The sequence below is a fragment of the Catharus ustulatus genome, chromosome 5 (assembly GCF_009819885.2).
Source record: "Catharus ustulatus isolate bCatUst1 chromosome 5, bCatUst1.pri.v2, whole genome shotgun sequence".
Lineage (NCBI taxonomy): Eukaryota > Metazoa > Chordata > Aves > Passeriformes > Turdidae > Catharus > Catharus ustulatus.
The window spans coordinates 37,744,033-37,764,584 of NC_046225.1; the positions used below are offsets into that span (position 1 = coordinate 37,744,033).

General features: G+C 39.0%; 1 protein-coding gene across 3 annotated transcripts in view; it reads left to right on the forward strand.

Moving 5' to 3' along the window:
• GALNT7 (polypeptide N-acetylgalactosaminyltransferase 7) overlaps positions 1-19,156 on the forward strand; it is a 101,121-nt gene extending 81,965 nt beyond the window's left edge. For 2 of the 3 annotated variants that reach the window (XM_033061072.1, XM_033061070.1), the window contains 9 exons: positions 317-447; positions 679-758; positions 2,612-2,794; positions 6,010-6,127; positions 8,024-8,146; positions 10,046-10,264; positions 12,360-12,458; positions 13,732-13,860; positions 16,913-19,156. In XM_033061072.1, coding sequence (XP_032916963.1) covers positions 317-447; positions 679-758; positions 2,612-2,794; positions 6,010-6,127; positions 8,024-8,146; positions 10,046-10,264; positions 12,360-12,458; positions 13,732-13,860; positions 16,913-17,050 — 1,220 coding nt within the window. In that variant the 3' untranslated portion in view covers positions 17,051-19,156. Of the gene's footprint in view, positions 1-316; positions 448-678; positions 759-2,611; positions 2,795-2,898; positions 3,082-6,009; positions 6,128-8,023; positions 8,147-10,045; positions 10,265-12,359; positions 12,459-13,731; positions 13,861-16,912 lie in introns of all 3 variants that reach the window. The other variant, XM_033061071.1, reaches the window with a different exon arrangement.
• The last annotated feature ends 1,396 nt before the right edge of the window (positions 19,157-20,552 follow it).

Here is a 20,552-nt window from a genome sequence, read left to right on the forward strand (position 1 = left end):
GAAGTGTAGGAACTTCTCTGGCTGCTTGGAATACAGACAAAGACCTGCAAGCCACTGTGTGGTATGTTGAAGTGACTGTGAGCTGTCTACCCAGCTCCCTGTGGTGTGGCCAACCACTTCAGCTGCCATTTCTTCAGATGTGCCAGACACAAACCTGTGCCATGAGGTCAGTTGTCCTCATCTCCTCAGTTTTAGTGTTTGTGAGTGGTTGAATTAAAGGTTCTTGTAAATGTCTGTAGATATGTTTGGCTTACATTAAGAGCACAAAATTCTTCGTTATTAAACCTCACCAACTTTTTTCTTTGTTATCTGGTAGCACACTTACAAGAGAGGCTGGATGACTATATAAAGCAGTGGAATGGCCTTGTAAAGGTATTTCGAAATGAGAGGAGAGAAGGTTTGATCCAAGCTAGAAGCATTGGAGCCCAGAAGGCTAAACTTGGACAGGTAGGAGCCAGTACACTCACAAGTCTGTCTTTTTATCTTTTGTGGGAGAGAAAGCTTGTGGTGGCTTCAATAGACATGTTGAAATCATTGATAATGTTTTAAGAAGAGATTCATTTTGCTAATTTAATCTTCATTTTCTTGTTTATAATATGTATCTCAATGTAAATAAGCTTAATTGAGTAATGATTTTGTAGATAGAAATATAAGTTACTTTTTTTTTTTCTTTCAAAGGTTTTGGTTTACCTTGATGCCCATTGTGAGGTGGGAATTAATTGGTATGCACCACTTATAGCTCCTATATCTAAGGACAGGTAATGTTCCCCTCTTATTTCCTGTGTCTGGCCTTTTAGAAAGTAAAAGTCACAGTAATAATCTTCACTTTTCAAACTACAGTCAATATTTTTATATCTATATCATACTATATCAATATTTTCCGTATGATGATTATATTATCTTGCAGCATAAAAGATACATAATGTGGAAGGAATATAGTCAGGGAAATTAATCTCCAGGTAGTTTATTTTAATAGGCGTACTGAATATTTTGTCTAGAGTAGATTAGATATAACTCTTGTCTTCTACAAGGATTTGAGGCACTAATATAGAAATGTTCCATTCTAGCTGGACAAGGAACACGATTGAACAAAATAACTAAAAAACCTTTGGCTTTTGGTAGAAAAAAGTAGCAATAAATGTTTTGCTTTAATGGGAGTTTAAAGCCTCCATGATCTCAAGAATTTATAACTTGCTCATCTTTGGTCTTGATGTATGGTGTTATTTGTTTCCCCTGAAGTGCTTTGGAGCATTGTCTGTAGCAAAGCAAGGCCAGGCTTGAGCCTGACTGTGCCACAGCCCCAGGCACTTGCTGGGAGTCTGTGGTGGAACTGCCTGCACTGTGAGCGGGGATCTGTGAGCTCTGTGATCTGTGGCAGAGGAGAGAGATCCCCAGGGCTTTCATTTCTTCCAGCTGTTGAAATGCTGTTTTTGCTGTGTGGTGCCACACTGTGAGCTTATGCGGTCAGTGGTATGTGGTTTAGGAAATCATGTGCATGTTTAAACTCTTTAATCCCATAAAATAGCTGCTTAATCCTAAAAAACTATTTGTTAACCTGCTGTGCTACCAGAATTTTCTTGAAGAATTGTGTTTTGTGTGTTTTGAGGGCTGTAACTCAACCAAGACTCTATTTGGGCCAGGATACTAGAAAGAAGATGGAAATGCTTGTGTGCTCCCATTGATTGTCTGTTACTATTTTACACAAGAAAGACTGGTGAGAAGAGGGGGTTTTAGAGGCATCCTCCAGCATTACCCACAGAGGTGAAGGCTGCTGGAGGACCAGAGGTGCTGAGGCACATGGTGGCAGCAGGCAGTCCTTGGCAGCCTCCTTCCATGCCCTGGTACCTGGGGTGCTGCTGCTTCAGCCTCAAAGAACAGCATGGTGTTGTCATGTCTCTTCCCCCCAGCCTCTTCTGTCTCTTGGAGCTTTGTTTAAAAAGGTGGAATTGCTCCAACCTGGGTCACTGGGAAACTTCATTTGAAAAATGTGAGGGGAAAAAGAAGATAATGTATTTTCCTTGGTGAATACTGTGTGTGATAGATCACAATGAGGAGTGTATTGTAAATCAAACAGGAAGAATTCTACTGAAAGCTGCTTCTCGGAGACGCTAGTAATGTTTTTTTATCCTTAGAGCTTGGTGGATTTTCAGGGCATTTGAATAGGACAGTATAATGAAAATCCGTGTTAGCACTAATAAAAGCTAATTGTTTATCATACTTGTTGACAGCTAAGACCCGATATGAATAGAAATCACAGGAAATAATAATACTGTGAGAACCCTGGCCCTCTGAGGACTCCTCTGTTGCCTGCAGCAGTTCTTTATTAGAAGACTAATATCAAGAAATCCGCATAAAGGAAAATGTACTGATAAACCAATTTATATATTAGCATCTCAGGCCTACCTTTTCTGGTTTTAGAATGTCTTAAAACAATGTAAAGGCCATCTCTTTTCTCTTCTAATGAGGATTCATTTTTTTAATAGTATGTTTACAAGCGACTTTTTGTATACACTGCTCTATAAACTTAATTAATGGTGTAAATTTCAGATTAGACAGATTACTCTTCTGAAATTGTATTTTGCTCTTTCTTTCCCTTCTATAAATGTTTCAGAACTACATGTACTGTACCTCTAATAGATTACATAGATGGGAATGATTATTCCATTGAGCCACAACAAGGTGGGGATGAAGATGGTTTTGCCAGAGGGGCCTGGGACTGGAGTTTGCTATGGAAACGAATTCCGTTAAGCCACAAGGAAAAGTCCAAACGAAAACATAAAACTGAGCCTTATCGGTAAAGAGAGCTGTTTACATCCTGTGAATCGTAACGAATGATTGTCTAAACCCTGTCGTTTTTCCCTCCACCCCTCTCTCCCCCTGCGCCCCGCGGGCCCGCAGAACCACATGCACTGTGCCGCTTATAGATGTCATAGATGGCAACACTTTTAAGATTGTGCCACAAGGGGGTGGTGACGAAGATGGGTTTGCTAGAGGAGCGTGGGATTGGAGTATGCTATGGAAGAGGGTTCCCTTGACCAAGAGAGAGAAGGAAAGCAGAAAGACAAAAACTGAACCGTATCGGTAATCACTAAATCACTTACCCCTTTCTTTTTTTTTTCTGAAGTCAATATTGATCCACTAAATCTTGCATGTATTTCTAGCCTGAACACCCTCACGTTTCTATCACACTAGCTGCTTTGTTTAGTCACACCTGTTTACCACAACTGACTATTTGCTCAAAATATCTTTGCTGCCTTGTGTTGCCTCTCCATTCCTGCTCACGTGGTTAATAGGGTGCACATTAGAATTTCTGGGTTCTGTTTGGCAAAATAAAATATTGTACAACTTTATTGCCAAGGAATACTTTAATTAGCCATGATATTTTTTTTTAAGTACTGGAAGTTGGAAACGACAGTGCTTCTTTACCCATTTGGTTTGAAATAACGAGCATGCTGGAAGTATTTCTATTAGAGGGTAATGAATAAAACCTGCCGCCTGCTGCATGCATACAGCTGGAGGATTATGCATGTGTATCAAAAAAAATTTGCTTTTGTTGTATTTCTCCCACTTGCTTCACAATGGGTCACATCTGACAAAGAAGCATACTGTTTAAGAGTCTTGGCTAGATATTTTCTAAGAATTTTACTTTAATACACATAACATTAAAAAAAAAGGAAGATAAAAACAGCATTATTGTAGGAAAACTCCAATAATTTTCACAGAATTTCTGCCTTTTTATTATGCTTTGTAGTGGGGTGTGTTTTCTTCCCAGAAAACAAAAACTGCCTAGAAACCCTAGCTTAGAAACTACGGTTTCTGGATGGCTTTTCAATACTGGGAGACTGTGGTTCTGCTGGATTTTTATTACTTTCCCCTTCACACTTAACTAATCATGTAACTACATTTGAAAGCAATCTTCACGTCTTCAGAATCTAATGTCTTCTATTGCTTGTATATATGATTTAAACATTGTAAGAACTGATGTTGGTAATTCCCTATCCCCACCCATGATTGTTCTTTGCTAAAATGGCAACACATGCAAGCAAGTTATGAAGCTTTGATCTGTTATGTATACAGTTTAAATAATACCATTTTCTGATGAGGCTGTCCACATTGGAACTTTAATATTCACTTAGAGGGGGATAAACTATTTCAAACATCGCTGTAGTGTTCTGTGTTTACCATCCAAACAGGTCTTAAAATCGTTTAAACTGTTCCCAGAAACACAGAACACATGTTCTCAGAATGTTTCAAAAGATGACTTAATTTTTAATAATACCTTCAGATTTACAATGCTTCCTTTAAAAAGAGACATGCCCTGCATCTGAATGTGTCCGAGCTGCATGCGTTTTCTTGCAGCAATACCAAGGCAAGTAAGACCAAGTAAAAGTCTTGCTGGAACCATAGCCAGGATTGCTTAGCTTAAAAAGAAAACAAAAAGATCCTCACCAGCTTAAAGCACCGAGGCAACATTTTTGTAATGTCAGAATTGCCCCAGGACTGAATCCTTCTTTCAGTAACAGCTATTACCTCTTTGTATCCTCTGAAGTGAACTACTGAGCTTATGAGCTTACTGTGTTAACACACTTGACAGCATCTTGGAGGCCAAGCCTGAAACTGCAGTATGAGACTTCTACACTTGCCAAGTCTTTATGGTGCTGAGGAAAACCAAAGGTGTAGGCAAGCCACGGAGCTGTGCTATGCAAAGTGCTTCCCCCTGCTGTGTCTTCTGGCTCCTTAACCTTTGAGCCCCCAGGATGCAACAGCAGCATTGGAGGACAATACAGTAGGCAGCAAGTAGAAAGGGATATCTTGCAGTACCTTGGCATGTGATCACCTGATCTGCACAGTAACTAAACTGATAATTATTATGCTTAGACTCAGCACACTCACACAGGCAGAGCAAAACAAGAAATGAATTCACATGGGCAGGCAGGTGTTCAGCCATCTCCAGGAGAGCAGGGCCCCATCACAGGTAATGGTTACTTGGGAAGACAAGCACCATCACTCCAAACATTCCCCCTTCTTCCTGCAATTTTCGTATGTTGAGCACAATGTCACAGGGTCTGGAATATCCCTTTGGTCAGCTTGAGTCTGATACACGTGTCCTGGTTGTGTCTCCTCCCAGCCTCCCATGCATGCCCAGTCTCCTCCCCAGCCTGGCATTAGGAGAAGCAGAAATGGCCTTGGGTTTCTGCAACCCCTGCTCAGCAATAACAAAAACATCTCCCCATTATCAACCCTGAGTTCAGCACAAAACCAGAACAGCCCCATACCAGCCACTGTGACGAAAATTATCTCCACCCCAGCCAAAACCAGTACAAGCTGTAATCCAGACGCAGCATCTTTTGATGCATTAAAACTTGCTAATTGAATCATGGCATATGGGAAGGGATTTACAAAGTCGTTAAAAGAAAAAGGGTAACAAAAAAAAGACTAAACCAAAATGGAAACTTTGTACTACTTTATCTAGGCCTTCTTTAAAATTTCACTGAGTGTAATGTAAAGTCTCATAATAAGACAAAAAGAGCTAGAAGATTAGAAAGCTGGAGAAACTCTGTTATTTGTTTAATAGACAATGTGTTTCAATGTGGCAACTCCTCAGAACATAAACCTGTTTGCAGTCTCATGTTATCTCAAAACTAGAAAAATTTTTAAGAGAGAAGCATCTCATCACACTGATTCTCATCTTGTTTTATTTTAATAGAAGGATGTTGACTGGCTGAATGGAAAATTCAGACCAAGATTTTCTATCATGAAATTCATTAATTAAATAAATTAATTGTAGAAGAAAACCCACAACATAATAAAAAACTGTGACCTCACTAAAAATTATATAGATACCTCTTCAGAAAATTGCTGCAAGCTGATGACAAAGCTTTATGATTTTTCAGTGTATTGCCATTTACCTGATCTTTATGTAAACTGAATTGCTTTCTTTGCTAAAGCTTTCTCTGGCTGCTATTGCATCCTTTTGGCAGAACGAGTTACACTGTCTTCTTCTTTCAGGTCCCCTGCAATGGCTGGTGGATTGTTTGCCATTGAACGCGATTTCTTCTTTGAACTGGGTCTCTATGATCCAGGGCTTCAAATCTGGGGTGGTGAAAATTTTGAAATTTCTTACAAGGTAACATCAATATTTGAAAACTAATTCAGTTAGATTTTTTTTTTGCTGTAAATACTTCTGTTTGGAGTTTAGACAGACCTACCTCTTCCTCATGAAGCCCAGGTTTTGTTGTGAAGAGATGTGACAGAGATGTGTCTCTCCACACAAGTCCTTGTGGACTTTGGAACAAAAGTGTTCAGGGAAGTGGCTTCATGCTGAAACCCAAATTATGCATAATCTAGCTTTTGTGAACTGTTTGGGATTGCACCCCTAAGTGCCCAAATATCCAATATGAAACAATTCCAGACAGCAAACCGAATGTTCTCATAGTCATTATACAAAAATGTTGTTTCTAATGAAAGCAATTGTAGACTCGAGTAGTCCTCATAGTCCTCAATTTACGAGTGTGTGCTTGGAAAGTATATAATGGTGCAACACAAAGTTATCTGCTTCCTCCCTGCCATTTTTGTGAGTGAAAAATTACTTCATATACTTTTCAGAATTTCAATAACTTCTTTACAAGAGAAGTCTTCATAATTGAATACTAACTGCATAATTCATCATCACTAAGGAGTATTTTATTTTCAGTCCTAGGCATATGCATGTCTTCAGTTTGCAGGAAGCATAAGATGATCATCATTAGCTTCTTGTAACTTCAGTATTTGTAATGACACAAATATAGACAGCAGGAATTGGTCCCAGTTAACAGACAAAAGTGAAAATGTCTTATATCCTCAGCAGCAATCTGTGAAATCATAGCTGAATTTTACAACAAGTACATTCAGAGCTCCCCGAGTCGCTCTTGCTCTTCATGAGTTAGAGGAAAACTCTGAGTGCACTTGCTCAGCTGTAAATCCATATGCAAAGGGTATTTATGGATGTTACACACAGGGTCTTTATCCATATAATTCTCCATCTTGCTTAGATCAAAATCGTGATTGAAATTACTTACAGTAATTCTGTAATTAAAATGCTCATTATGTAGAGCCCTCCAAATTGGTTTCATGTTGATCACAACCAATCTTCAGAAGAACTAAACATTTATCAGCCTTATGTGCTGACTCCTAGACAGCTAATAAAATTAATGGCCTCACATACATGAGGAGGTTTTTTGATGAAACTTAGGAAAATCAATATCATAATCCAATAAAGAAAGTAAGATATTTTATCCATCTTTTCTAATACTGGTAAATCATATTTTTAATCTGGAATTTATATCAATTTGAAACATTCACAAAGTTAGCTTGAATTAGGGTTTGGTGCTACAATTAAACTTCTCCAAACTATGAACAACTAAATTCTGATTTAAGTATGGGTTTTTTTCCCCATTAAGGGATTATCCAAAGATATGTGGGAGTGAGGGCATTTCAGAATGGTAATAAATTCTACCCATTTTTTTATTTTCAGCTACTATAGTCAAATAAATATGTTTCTACTTGGAGCAACGGGTTACCTAACACATCCTTATCTCCTACCAATCTTCATTATTTAAGAAAAACTTACATGTGAATGGGCATCTAACCATAACCCATCTTAGTGATGGGATGTGAATTACTGTAATAAAATCAAAATATCATTAATTCTGTCATAATAAAAAATTACCCAGTTCCTGATTTTGTGCACTCATTCATTACTGTTGTTCTAAAATAGTTATGGAATGAGATCCTCAACTTTTTAGAAAGCTTTTTAAAATATTGTTATAGTTGAGTAACTTTTTGGCTGAGTTGAAAGTGTATTCAGTGTACCTTTCATTTCAAAGACCTATTTTCTTTATGCTTACATCTGAAGCAAAAAATATGTAAATATACGATAGTATGGTAAAAATGTAGCTGACATTTCTTCCATAATTTATTATCTATTTGTCTGTCTTAAATGCCTGTGTATATATATTAATAATACCTTTGTTTTATCTTGAAGATCTGGCAGTGTGGGGGAAAACTGCTGTTTGTTCCCTGTTCTCGTGTTGGACACATCTATCGTCTCCAGGGCTGGCAAGGAAATCCACCCCCTGTGTACGTTGGGTCTTCTCCTACATTAAAGGTACAGTTTTGACGCAACCCTGAAGGTGGTTTTTGATTTCAGATAAGAACAGTTTTAGATAAATTTGTTTAAATTATTAGTAACAATTTAGAGAGCACTTCATCCAAAGCTATTTAGTAGCTAATCATGCCCACAGGAGAGAAATCTTTGTATTGGTCCCACTGTTATTAAGAGTAGAGAATCCTAGAACCCATGTTCTTGCTCTAAAGCCTTCCTCCACTATCTTTGAGGTACAAATGCACTTCCTATTACCTAATGTCTACACCTCCAGCCTTTGCTGCTCTGTGCCCAAGTATGTATGAACAATTCTAGTAACTATAGCGCACTCCTGGAGATGAAGATCATGGGCTTGAAATCCCCCTTCATCTTGATAAAGATGAGTATGATTCTAGGCCAAGTTAGAGAATTCTGGAGAGTAGCATCTCAGATTTTTGTGTCTTCATTTGTTAGTTAGTTAAGAAGCAATAAATGATACCTGAGAAGATAGCTTGCTCTGCCCTACATCATAAGAGTTGGCAACCCTTCAGGTACACTGCAGGTTCTAGAAGTGTTACTCAAGACCTGAGATTAAAATTAGACGTAAATTCCAAGAAACAAATGAGCCAGCTCTATATCTGAAGAGAGAATTCAAATTTTAAAAAACCCTCTTTATATCAGTTTTCATCTACCAGCAGGAAGAGAGACATCCCTCCTGCTAAGTTTTTCTATTGCCCAGTTTAAGCTTTCTCTTGTGCACTGTTCTGGCATCAGTAAGTCCCATTCCCAAAGACCCAGCTCTTTACAAATTCCAGTCATACACACCCCCACACCCCCAACCCCCCCACAAAAAAGTCCTGTGTTAGTAATGTGAATTGATTAACATTTTATGAAAAGGACTAGGACCAGTACAAGGGAGCCCAGGGGAACATATCTGGGGGTAGAGACAGAGTAATGGGCAACAGGATAGCAAACAGTAAGTCTGTTGCTCAGTGCAGGCAAGATGCCTTGTCTGAAGTGATAAAAATCGTTTCAGTCTTCTTGAAAGATGATCAAAAATATTTACTGCATAATCTTAAGACCTTCATGAGTCTGCTGGCCTGCCTACTAAATACAAAAAGCACTGCTGAATGTTCTTAAATACTAAGTTGCTTCTCTGTACAATGCAGGATGTAGAAACAGCTTATTCCCCTCTTCAGGCACCCTCCTATTCTCATAGTAAATGTCCTTTTTTTATAGCTTTGTTCAGTTTATTCTACATATGGATTAAAGTAAATGTCACAATAATTTGTGCCTTTAGTCAGATCTTTAAAGACTGTTTCTAACACCAGGTCATTAACACTAGAAGAATTGGACGAAGTGAGGTGTGCATCTAGAATGTGTACAGGTAATATAGAGACAGGAGCCATCAAAGAGAATGAGAAGAGAGATGTGAGGGAAAGGCTTGTTGCCAAGTGAGCTATCCAATCTTCCCCCTTCTCCCAGTAGCTGACCCATTTAAGACTGATTTTTTTTTTCCCTGTTAGTGGACTAATGTGTATAATTCTCTTCATTAAAAAATTGTAGGAGTTGAATGGAAACCGTGAATTGCACTTCTGACAGCAGCAGATGAATGCAACGTTTTATTGCACCCATAACTGAAAAGTCTTTATTTTCAAATAAACAATCTCTAATCTTAGAAAAAGACTTTGTACTCTCATTAAACAGCCCAGCTTAATTTGTTAGCTTTAGTCCTAAACTATCCCTTGAAAATAATATTCATGTGTAGTCTACTGATAGTGACAAAAGGTTACTGCTATATAATAACACTGTGCTGTCACTTTTTAAGAGAATAAATCCTTAAATTTCTGGTATTAACAGAGTGTTGCTTCTGGCCTGTTTGTGTGTGCTTTGAGGTCACAGCAGTGTTTCTATCCTTCACAGAACTATGTCAGAGTTGTAGAAGTGTGGTGGGACGAATACAAGGATTACTTCTATGCCAGCCGGCCGGAGACAAAAGCGCTGCCCTATGGAGATATATCTGAGCTGAAAAAATTCCGTGAAGATCACAACTGCAAAAGTTTTAAGTGGTTTATGGAAGAAATAGCATATGATATAACTTCATATTATCCCTTACCACCCAAAAATGTGGAGTGGGGAGAGGTAGGTACAGCACATAATACCTATGTATTTTAGGAGCTTTTTTTTGAAACTGTGAATACAAAAAGAAGCAATTGTTAGCTGACATGTGAACAGGCTATTCTGTTACTTCGATACTAAACTATATGATGCTAACCAGAGAGCTATAAAGATGTAGCCCAGGAAAAAAATATATTTACCTTTGCAGGTGTGATTTTTTTTAAATTCGTTCCACAGGTCCTTGAAGGATAACTTTTTCCATAATTGGAGTTTAAGTTTTCTCAAAAGAAAAGATGTGAATCCTGCATGTAGGAGTACTGATGATGATAAATAGGTGAAAATATCTTTTGCATGAAGGCCAAGAGAAGAGATCATGAAATCCAGGTGGAGTTTGTTCTGCCTGTGTTTGCTAGACTGGGATGTACTCGTACATTTACAGCCCCAGCAAGTCCCTTACCTGCATGTAATAATTTGATATGATTCTGTAACCATCATTTCCAGCATTAGTGTGTACAATTATGACTTCACTAAATTAAGGATGTGGTTACTTTAAAGTGGTTGACAGAGTTGGCATATCACAGGTGAGTGCAGGACTTCCCACCAAGCTCTGCCTGTCTCATTCTGGCATTTTGCCCACACCTTGGTGAGCACTTACTGCAGGTCTCCTGCCAGCTTTCAGATTTTTTTTCCTCCTCTGCTACTGATTACATCTTTGCCCCATCTCTCCTATTTATTTCACTTTTGCAGATTGTTGAGGGAAAATCAGCAAATCTTCTTGATAGCTGTGTCCCACCAAATTTAGCAACCTTCTTTCCCAAGATATGATGAATATGATACATGGTTTTGTGACTTCAAAAGCACATTAGAAAATAGAGATCTGTGCTGTCTCCTGTCACCAAGTGTCACCTCTAATTTCTTAATGTTAGAATTAGTGATACAGAGCATGTGCTTAGTGAAAGGGGGTACAAATAATCTTTTATCTGAGGGACCAGATGAACAATGCCACCTTGATTTCTTACCTAAAAGCTAGCACAAAGCATCAGCTACTATATGAGCCTTGGAGCTCCTCTGGAATCTTCATAAAAGGGTTAGAAGGTACACTAAATATTACTGTTCACCAAGGTGAAAGCATCTGAAGAGCATAAAATAATACTGGTGACCTTGCAGGAAATCATCCCTGATAAAAGCAGGGCCTGGTGGAGTAACAGGAAGATTCGAAGTTGAGACTTCTCTGAAGTTTTCTCTGAAGTTTTTCTCTTCTTTGCAGGCTGTTAGTTATCCTATGTCTGAGAAATCCTGTCCCCCCTCCCCCCATTTGTAACATCACACTGACTGCATTTCCAAACTCTAGGGTATGAAAGTATGGGGTTAATCTTCCCTAACAGTCCCTGGAAGAGTCTAAGTCTTCCAGACTTTATACTATTACAAAGAGGAAAGAGGCTCTGGGAGAGAAAATTGGTCTGTAAAAATTGTTATTTGTGTCGTAAAGTCTTTGTAAGGCTGCTTGATGGCCCTTCTGAGAAGGGAGTGAGATAATCAGCAGTTGAGCGTGTTTTGTGACAGGACTTCTGTTCTTTATCCCTGTACCTGCCCCTCATCAATTTCTTCCTATTTTTCTTTTTTTTTTCCCTGTGTAATTGCTGCTGCAGAAGGTCCATCTGAGCAACTGGGTCAGTGGGCTGTGCCTGGCTGTGGGTAGTTGCTGCTGTGCACAACTTCTCTGCATCTTGTTTCTCTTCATCCACAACATGACAGCAGCTTACATGAGTTCCTGAGCTTATTTATGAAGATCTGGGAGATGGAACATGCTCTGATAGGAGATTAAATAAATTAAAATACTTGAAAGTCCTATATTTTGGTGTTATTAATTTGGAATTGAGCATTACAACTCAATTGCTTTATCAGCATACTCTGACTCATGGAAGAGCCTGCAAACCAGCAGGTTGAAGCTCCATCTCCTGGCACAGTTAACACCAGCATTTAAATTTCATACACAATTTTGTCTAATCTCTCTGTCAGATACCTCTTACTGGTTTGAGAGATAAGTGAGAATTTTCTGAACTCCTTAGCACTTACTTTTCCCTTGAGACTAACTTGGAGTGCAAAACCTCTTTTGCAGATTAGAGGCTTTGAAACCTCTTACTGCATCGACAGCATGGGGCACACCAATGGTGGCTTTGTTGAGCTTGGACCATGCCACAGAATGGGAGGAAATCAGGTAAGGAGCTTGGAGGCAAGTCTGAAGGAGAATTGCTTTCTGTAGATTGATAACAGGCAGGTTTTCTGTTAAGCTTGTACATTAAATAGTTGCCAGCTACAAAGTTAGGGTTTTCTGCAATCATACTGACATCACTAAAATACAGAAGTCTGAAAATACCATTTCAAACATAAATGGTATGAAATTGAGGGCAAATTCATAATCCGTTCTTCAGAGAAAAACAGAAATGAAGAAGCAACAGTATCACTGCTTCAGCTCTTAGCATTGCTCCTGATTCACCACTTACCTTTACTTAATAATTAATCCTTCAGGAAAAAAAAACTTACTCATTTTGACTCAATTATGTAAGAAAGTTGTTTTGGTCTAAGTAATAAAATACTTTTGTGTGGTAACTCATCTTCCACCACATGAGAGAAGAAAATTAACAGAAATTTGTCTCTGCTTCATTTACAAATTAATTGACAGAACATAATTACTATTAGATGGTTGCAATCCAAGCTTTTATTGTGTTTGACCTATATCTTCACAAACCTAGCCAACTACCACACAACAGGCTGTTCTGTCTTTATATCTTCTTCTCTGGTTGGAAAATTTTTCAGAATTTTAAGTCCTTATTTAAGCTCATGTAAACTTAAACCAGGCAGTTTTGTCATGGCAATCATAAAATTGTATTTAGGATGATGTTTTTAGAAATTCTATATGGATTAGCTCTTAGTAGCCCCTGGAAATGTCTCTTTTATTCTGATATTTAATGAAAAGGTTCCCTAAACTACTTTTTCTGCATATGCTACCCAAAACACCTTGTAGCAATTATTCTGTAAGAAGTACCTAGCATAATCGTTTTGTATCTGGATGAATTAGATTTATTTCCTCCGTGGGTAAAATGCCAAAGTTTTAATGTCTTCTCATGAAGTTACTGTCCAGGATCAAGGATTTGCTGCCAGGCTTTTAAAAGGTAATGGGTTGTTTGGTCATCAAATCATACAAAGATTTTTAATCAAACACTTTCAGAAGTGTCCCAAATAGGAATCCTTTACCATTTTTGTCTTTCTGGTTAAGTTTCTTGGCCTTCTAAGTCCTACAGGAAAGTTAACCATGAAATTTAGTATTGCGATGGTAAAAGTGCGTTATGCAAAAATAAAGAACCCTCTTGAAATACAGGTGTAATAAAAGCAGAAAATGTTTTGAATGTTGCAATTTCATTCTATTTTCAGTGTTTCTAAAATGCCCGTTGAGTCCACTGTTACAAAAATGGCTTTTTCTTTTCCATTAGCTTTTCCGAATCAACGAAGCCAATCAACTCATGCAGTACGATCAGTGCTTAACTAAAGGACCGGATGGATCCAAAATTATGATTACACACTGTAATCAGAATGAATTCAAGGAGTGGCAATTCTTCAAGGTATGCAGATACGTGAAAGAAAATTAATTTTTAGATTTCATACTGGTTTTTTTGCGCCTTTGAAAATTGTTTTACGTATATCTGAAATTAAAGATCTGTGACAAGGTTAACGGGATCGAGTAAATTGTTAATGGCACATTCTCAGAAATACATGCTTGCTAGAAAACTTACTCTAGTGAAAGATCCTTTTATTTGGTGGTTCTAGTTGCTGTCTTCTGTAGCAAAGCCTTTAAGGAATACTCCATGAGGCTACCTTTGTTGCCACAGCAATATTAGGAGTTAGCTAGCAGAGGTGTCTCAGAGGAAGCAAAGAGCATACCCACTACTAGTGACAGACTTTATAAAAGCTTTAGTGCCATCATCCTCTCTGCTTTATATCAAGTCTCTTTATCCCATATACTGTGAGAAGATGGCTTAAATGCTGGAATGCATTTAGAAGCTTGGGTCAGTATTAGGTCTCATTTTGGGCAGTCTAAAATGAAATGTTTAAATACTGAAGATATTTTTAAGCCTACACAGAAGCAGATAAACATAAGATTACTCTGCCTTTTTGTGTTGTCTTCAGTTTTTCACTTCCTGTTCATTACCCGTGCTCTAGTAACAATAACATGCTCTGTTCTTAATCCTGGGTGTGGTGCTGTTATTATGCTATTGCAAAATCTATAAATTTTTAATAAGGACTTGGAATGTTGGCTGATACACATGTGAGGGCTGCTACAGTCTATTTAGTCTTTACATCTGTAAGTCCTCTATTCATATAAGTTTTGTTAGTGTTACTTTAAAAAAGTTTAAGTTTGGCTCTTTAAAATGTCTGTTTGTCTCTTTAAAAAGTGAGACTGAGTAGTCTAGGGGTGATGTTATCCTTGGATATAGCTGTATATAACTTGTTTCTATATCTAATAAACTATCACATGTCAATTTTTCTTCAGCTTATATAGCTAGCATATTGCATATTTAATAATTCATTAGCTGATTACCTGGATTCTTTATTGTTTTTCTGAAAGATGCAGGCGCAGTTAAGTGCAATGAAGTCTATTTGTTATCCTTTAAGCCACTCCACATTTCCTGATGTTTGCATAGAGCTAGGAAATATCAGACACCATAATGGCACTTCCATCCAGTTCAGCTTCCTTGTGCTGGATTGACAGACCAATTTCTTTAAACCTGAAATGTAAAAATCAATAAGCAGTGGCAGGTAGGTGCCAACTTCAGCGTTAATATTTCAGCAGGAAAATATGTAGCAGTTTTTAACTCTCCAGCCAGCCATTCTAGCATGTCCCAGCATGTTCCTCGGCTTCTCTCTGAGAATTTCATTTATGCAAGATTCATTTCCTCTACACTAGCACCAGTTGTATAATTGTTTGCTTATTACCACAAGTTATAAGGAAGCCTAGTAAACACAGTCTGGGCTGTAGAACAAAGCACTGATTGGCTTCTAGAAGGAAAAAAAGGACAGTGAGGATGAAAGGACCACCAAGGGTGTGTAACCAAATGGTAGGAATTGGGCACACTGCTGTGCAGTACTGAGGGTATAACTGTTTCTTCTAATGGCAAAGGCGTAAGGAATGAGACGCTTGCAGGCTGCTGAAAGATGTTGTGGCCTTGTGTAAATTAAGGCTGCAAGGAGGTTGGTCAGTTGGCTGTCCCTGAAACAAGCAGTGTGCCAGTTTGCTGAGTCTAACAGGTGCTGCTTGAGCACTAAGCAGTAGCAGGGCTTCAGTGCCTGTAAGCAAACATGAAGACCAGGGCTGGTGGTGGTTTGCCTGTTGCTTTTGTTTAGACATCCATTTTTCTCTCTAACTAGAGGATCTCCATATCTGGCCACACAGCAGGAGCCAAGTATTGATCTGAACCCACATTTGGCTGTGCACATGTATGGGGTGATGGAGAGGGTCCCCATGCTGGGGGTATCTGTATGCACAGGACAGGGCTGCAGAGCCCAGCCCAGCTGCAGTGCCATGGGCTTGCTTCTGGCTCCTTCCCCTCCACACTGGATGCAGCCAGTCAGGGTTAGGGCTGTCTCTGATACACAGGGTCAGCAAACAGGACAGGAGCCACAGGCAGGATACTCGAGCATGGGAGCATGGTGGGTGTGGAAGGAGATGGCAAGAGTCAATCTGAATGTGCCTGGAACAATAGCTTTGCACTTCTTCAGGCAGCCTCCTGTTGCTCCAGAATCCAGACTTAACTCTCATTCTCTTTACTCTTCCTTCCGCCAGCCAAACAGGGAACCAGGTTAGTACAGTAAATTCACGAATACAAGCCGCACTGAGTATAAGCTGCATCTCTGGGTGTTGGCAAATATTTCGTTTTTTGTCCATAAATAAGCCGCACCTGAATATAAGCCGCTCTGTCGTTTGCAGCGAGGACCCGCATGCAACAAAGTTGCCAAATACTAACAGAACCGCGGCATGGCAGGGGGTTTACTGGCTCAACTAAGGCTGTGCAGGCTCGGCCCGCTAGGGGCTGCTGACGGGGCCAGGTAGCCCAACCCGGGGCTGCCGCTTGGGGCTGGCCGCCACCTCTGGGTTCGCTCGCCCTGGCCCTGCTCCCGCCGCGGCGCTGGCTGGGCACGGAGAGAGCGCCCCGCTCACGCCATGACGCCGGCCGGGCACGGAGCACCCCCTGCTCCCGCCATGGCGGCGGAGGGCGGGGGCAGAGCACCCCCCCGTCCTCCCCAGGCCGCGGCAATGGCGGCGCGCCCCCCCACCCCGGTCCTCCCCGAGCCGCGGCAATGGCGGCGCAGGGCCCCCATCAGCTCCCCGAGCCGCGGCAATGGCGGCGCGGCCCCCCCCTCTCCTCCGCAGGCCGCAGCAATGGCAGCGCAGGGCCCCCGTCGGCTCCCTGGGCCGCGGCAATGACGGCGTGCAAAGTACTAGATTTAACAAATAGTAAAATGAATATAGAACTGATCTGTTTTGGGGTGCTGAAACCTGGTTTTGTAAATAACTATATTGCAGATGTAAAGAAAATGTTTTTAAAAAACCCAAACAAACAAAAATAAACCCAACACAAAAACCCAACACATTTTCCTGGTGGTTTTGTCTTTCAGAATCTGCACAGATTTACTCACATTCCATCAGGGAAGTGCTTGGATCGCTCCGAAGTCCTTCATCAAGTTTTCATTTCAGAGTGTGACTCCAGTAAAGCAACACAAAAATGGGAAATTAACAACATCCTTAGTGTGTAGACAGACAAAACCTACCTACTGATGCATTCATTTGTACAGGACTGAAAATAGCCTGAAAACTGCTGCAGTTATTAACTTTGTACAGCTGTGAGCCTCCTGGCTTGGATGAAGGACATAGAGGAACTGTGATTATTACAATAACATTATCATCCGCAGTTAATGTTTACAAAACTGCTTTACCTTAAACTCTGTAGATGTTTACATCTTTTTGTTTCAAGATGTTGGTAAATTAATGTGCTGTTAGCTATGGTTCATAGGAACATAGTTAAAAGCGTTGTCGTCTTCTTTGGGATTACACTCAGGGGTCTGAAGGCAGTTTTTTTACACACGCTTGAAAAGGTTGGAGTAATCAGATTTTCATAGAACTTGGTGATTATCAACCTGTTGTATATTTTTATTTAATTTTACATCTTACTAAGCACTGCCACAGGTTATTAGCCAGGGTGGCCTTCTCTCACAGTCATGCTGCTTTTTTGGAAGATGAATTTCAACACATTTAGTGCCTCTTTCATTTCTCTCTTTCACAAGGAAAGCATTTGTTGGAAATATAGAATGGGTTGTTCTGAGGTGTCACCAGGGGTAGGGACCAACCATACCACCCTAAGTAATTACTGTGCTAACGAAGACAAATTTCTATTGCGAGTTTGGCTGCTCTGCTTCGACTCAATGCTTGGTATGGTGGAAGGACGACTGTCAAGTTTAGTGCTAATGTGGTACAATATGATGGAGGTAAGCACCCTCATGAATCCAGTTAAGAATTTATAAGCACTAATTTGCTTGTTTAAACCATGCCTTACATAAAAATAATTAAAATCAACAACAACAACCAAGCTGCACAATTATGTAAAACTTGTAAAGAATCAAATACTTAATTTATACTGCTATTTTGAATGGAAATCACTTACAGGTGGACTAAAACTTTTAATTATGAAAAAACATCCAGCTACTTAACACATCCGCGTAATTTGTCACAAGGACATCTGTCAGCCAGTTTGAATGCCAGATTTAGATTCAAAAAGAGAAATGGAAATCCTGAAATCACACTTGTTTGTACTAATTTTCTTGTTATTTCTGTCATTTGCAACTTCTCCAGAGGGATTACAAACACAAAAAACCAACTGCTTGGTGCTATAGTGTACAGAGTAGAATGTGAAGAAGTTGTTTTTAAAAATGTTCTGGAAAGGAGTTGATGTGAACTCCCTTAGGAGTATAAATATTTACCCTGAACGAATAGAGAGGTGGAGGGGAAATGACTTATCCTCACTTCCTTTGTCCAGATTTTGTGATTTAAATGTTGACATCAGTGTATTGATTCCATAACTGTTATCCCTCTAACACATCATGCAATTAAGTATGACTAAATACTTCCCTGAAGTCCAGAATAGCATTGCATGCAGCTTCCATTGATGTTAACAAGGGTAATGTATCATATTTGTGACAGAGTTCGATCTTTATAGGGCTGTCAGCACTGATCTGTTAGTTTGGGATCTTTCCTAGTTTCTTTAAACTTCTCATCTATCCTTTCAGAGCTATGAAAAATAGAAAATAAAGGAGGGAGAAACTGGAAAAAAAACAAACAAAAAAGGAAAATAAGGTTTTGTGCCGGTACTTGTTCCTTGTGCGTGTGAAAACTGACTCCATTTGTGTGTTGGGTAGATTAATTTAATCATACAACTATGCATAAGAGAAAGAATGGTGGCACATAAATTGTGCAGGTGTGCATTTTAAATGGGTATTATGTGCAATTCATTGAAAGCTGATGCTGTATGTGAATATGAATCTGTATGTGAGACTGAAACCTTACAAACCATGAAATCATAAGAAGCTGTTGCTGTAATTACTTTTTTCCTACTATAGCCGGCTTGGAAAAAAATAATTCCCATATTCTTGCTTTGTAAGTTGATGATAATATCACTATGCATTTCTACATATTTTATAAATTTGATTTATGCAGATTTTGATACACTGTATGTTTCTGTAGAAATTGTATAAATCTTTAAAAAATTTATTAGGGATAAATCTGGGAAACCTATGTATATCTTACTCACGGGTTGCTTGTTTTTTAGGTGAAGTAAATAAAATATTTGAATTTTTCGTTTTACTATACTTTTACAGAGTAAAAATGGATTATTATCTTTATAGAAACCCCCATATCTCAAAATCTAGACAACCTCAATGTTGCAAACTTACAAATATTGAATGTCGTTTAATTTAAGTTTTATCTAGGTATCTTTCGTTGCATCAGTGGAAACTCAGGTTTTTTCCAGTGAAATGAAAACTTAAATTCCCACTGAGAACTGTGGACATATTTGGATTTTTATATCACCTGCCATGATATAATTAGGTAGATTTAATATGCTCATAGAAAATGAACTCGAAAATAGAACCAAAGGTCAGGTCTAATTTGTAGTGGTTTTTTCTGTGTCTTGTCTTACTTCATTTATGTTTCCACCAAAAAGCATGTTTCAATCAAACTTTATTTTTTCCTGAGGTTCCTTAGAAAAGGAGGATGCAATTAAATCAGGGCATGAAAGACACAAGTTCTAAGAGCAAACCTAGGTGCTGAAATCTACAGGACTTTTTTTACAAATGGGATTCTTGCTTCCCACCCATATCTGTCAGTGCACTTTTGAGTATTCAGGTTTCAAAAGGCTCTTTTGACAAAACTCTGGAATTATAGCAGAGACTATTCATGTAGGCAATACCCTTTTATGTATGGAAACAGGGACCGATAGGAAGGAGGGGACATCTTGCTTTATTACTGGAGATGCTGGCACCAGGAGAACCTACATCACACTTAGAACAGTATCAAAAACATTGTCCCCACTGATGGCATCCCAGAATCAGTGCATTCTCTTTTCCTAATGCTAGTCCATCTCCTCTACTACTGTCTGCTTCGTCCTTACCATTTACCTCCAAATTGCAGTCCCTAAAGCCAAAACTCATCAACTTACTGCTCTAAAACTATATCAAGAAACTTGAAATCTATTACACCATGCCAGAGATGTTAAAATTTTATGCTTAACTCTTCATCTGTGAGCCTTCTTGCAAGAAAGAGCTAAACATACCACTACCTATAAAAACACAAAAGGTGCTTTGGTAGATTTTGCTGTATATAAAGCACAATTTTCCTTTTACTTTAAAAAACATCAAACTGTGCTAGAATCTATGGAGGTAAAGTAATAAAGGGAGTTTAAAAACATGAAGAAGGAATTATCTACGCTATTGAACACAAACTTTGTTTCTGTAAAAGCATTTATTGTTTGTTCCCTGCTGGTGAGCTTAGATCCATCAATTGTAATAGGTGAAAAGAAGTAACTCAAGGGAAAGCAAATTGGCAATGTTTCTGTTTCTGGTTGTTCTCACTGCTGTGAAAGGCATGAGAATACTAGGTCTTGCTGTGTTCTGAAATCTTATCCCACTTACTTTTATGAGACTCTGAGAAGTGTCAGTGGTTATCTTCCAGGGTAATACGTACTTTCAGGGAACATCAGAAGTGTTT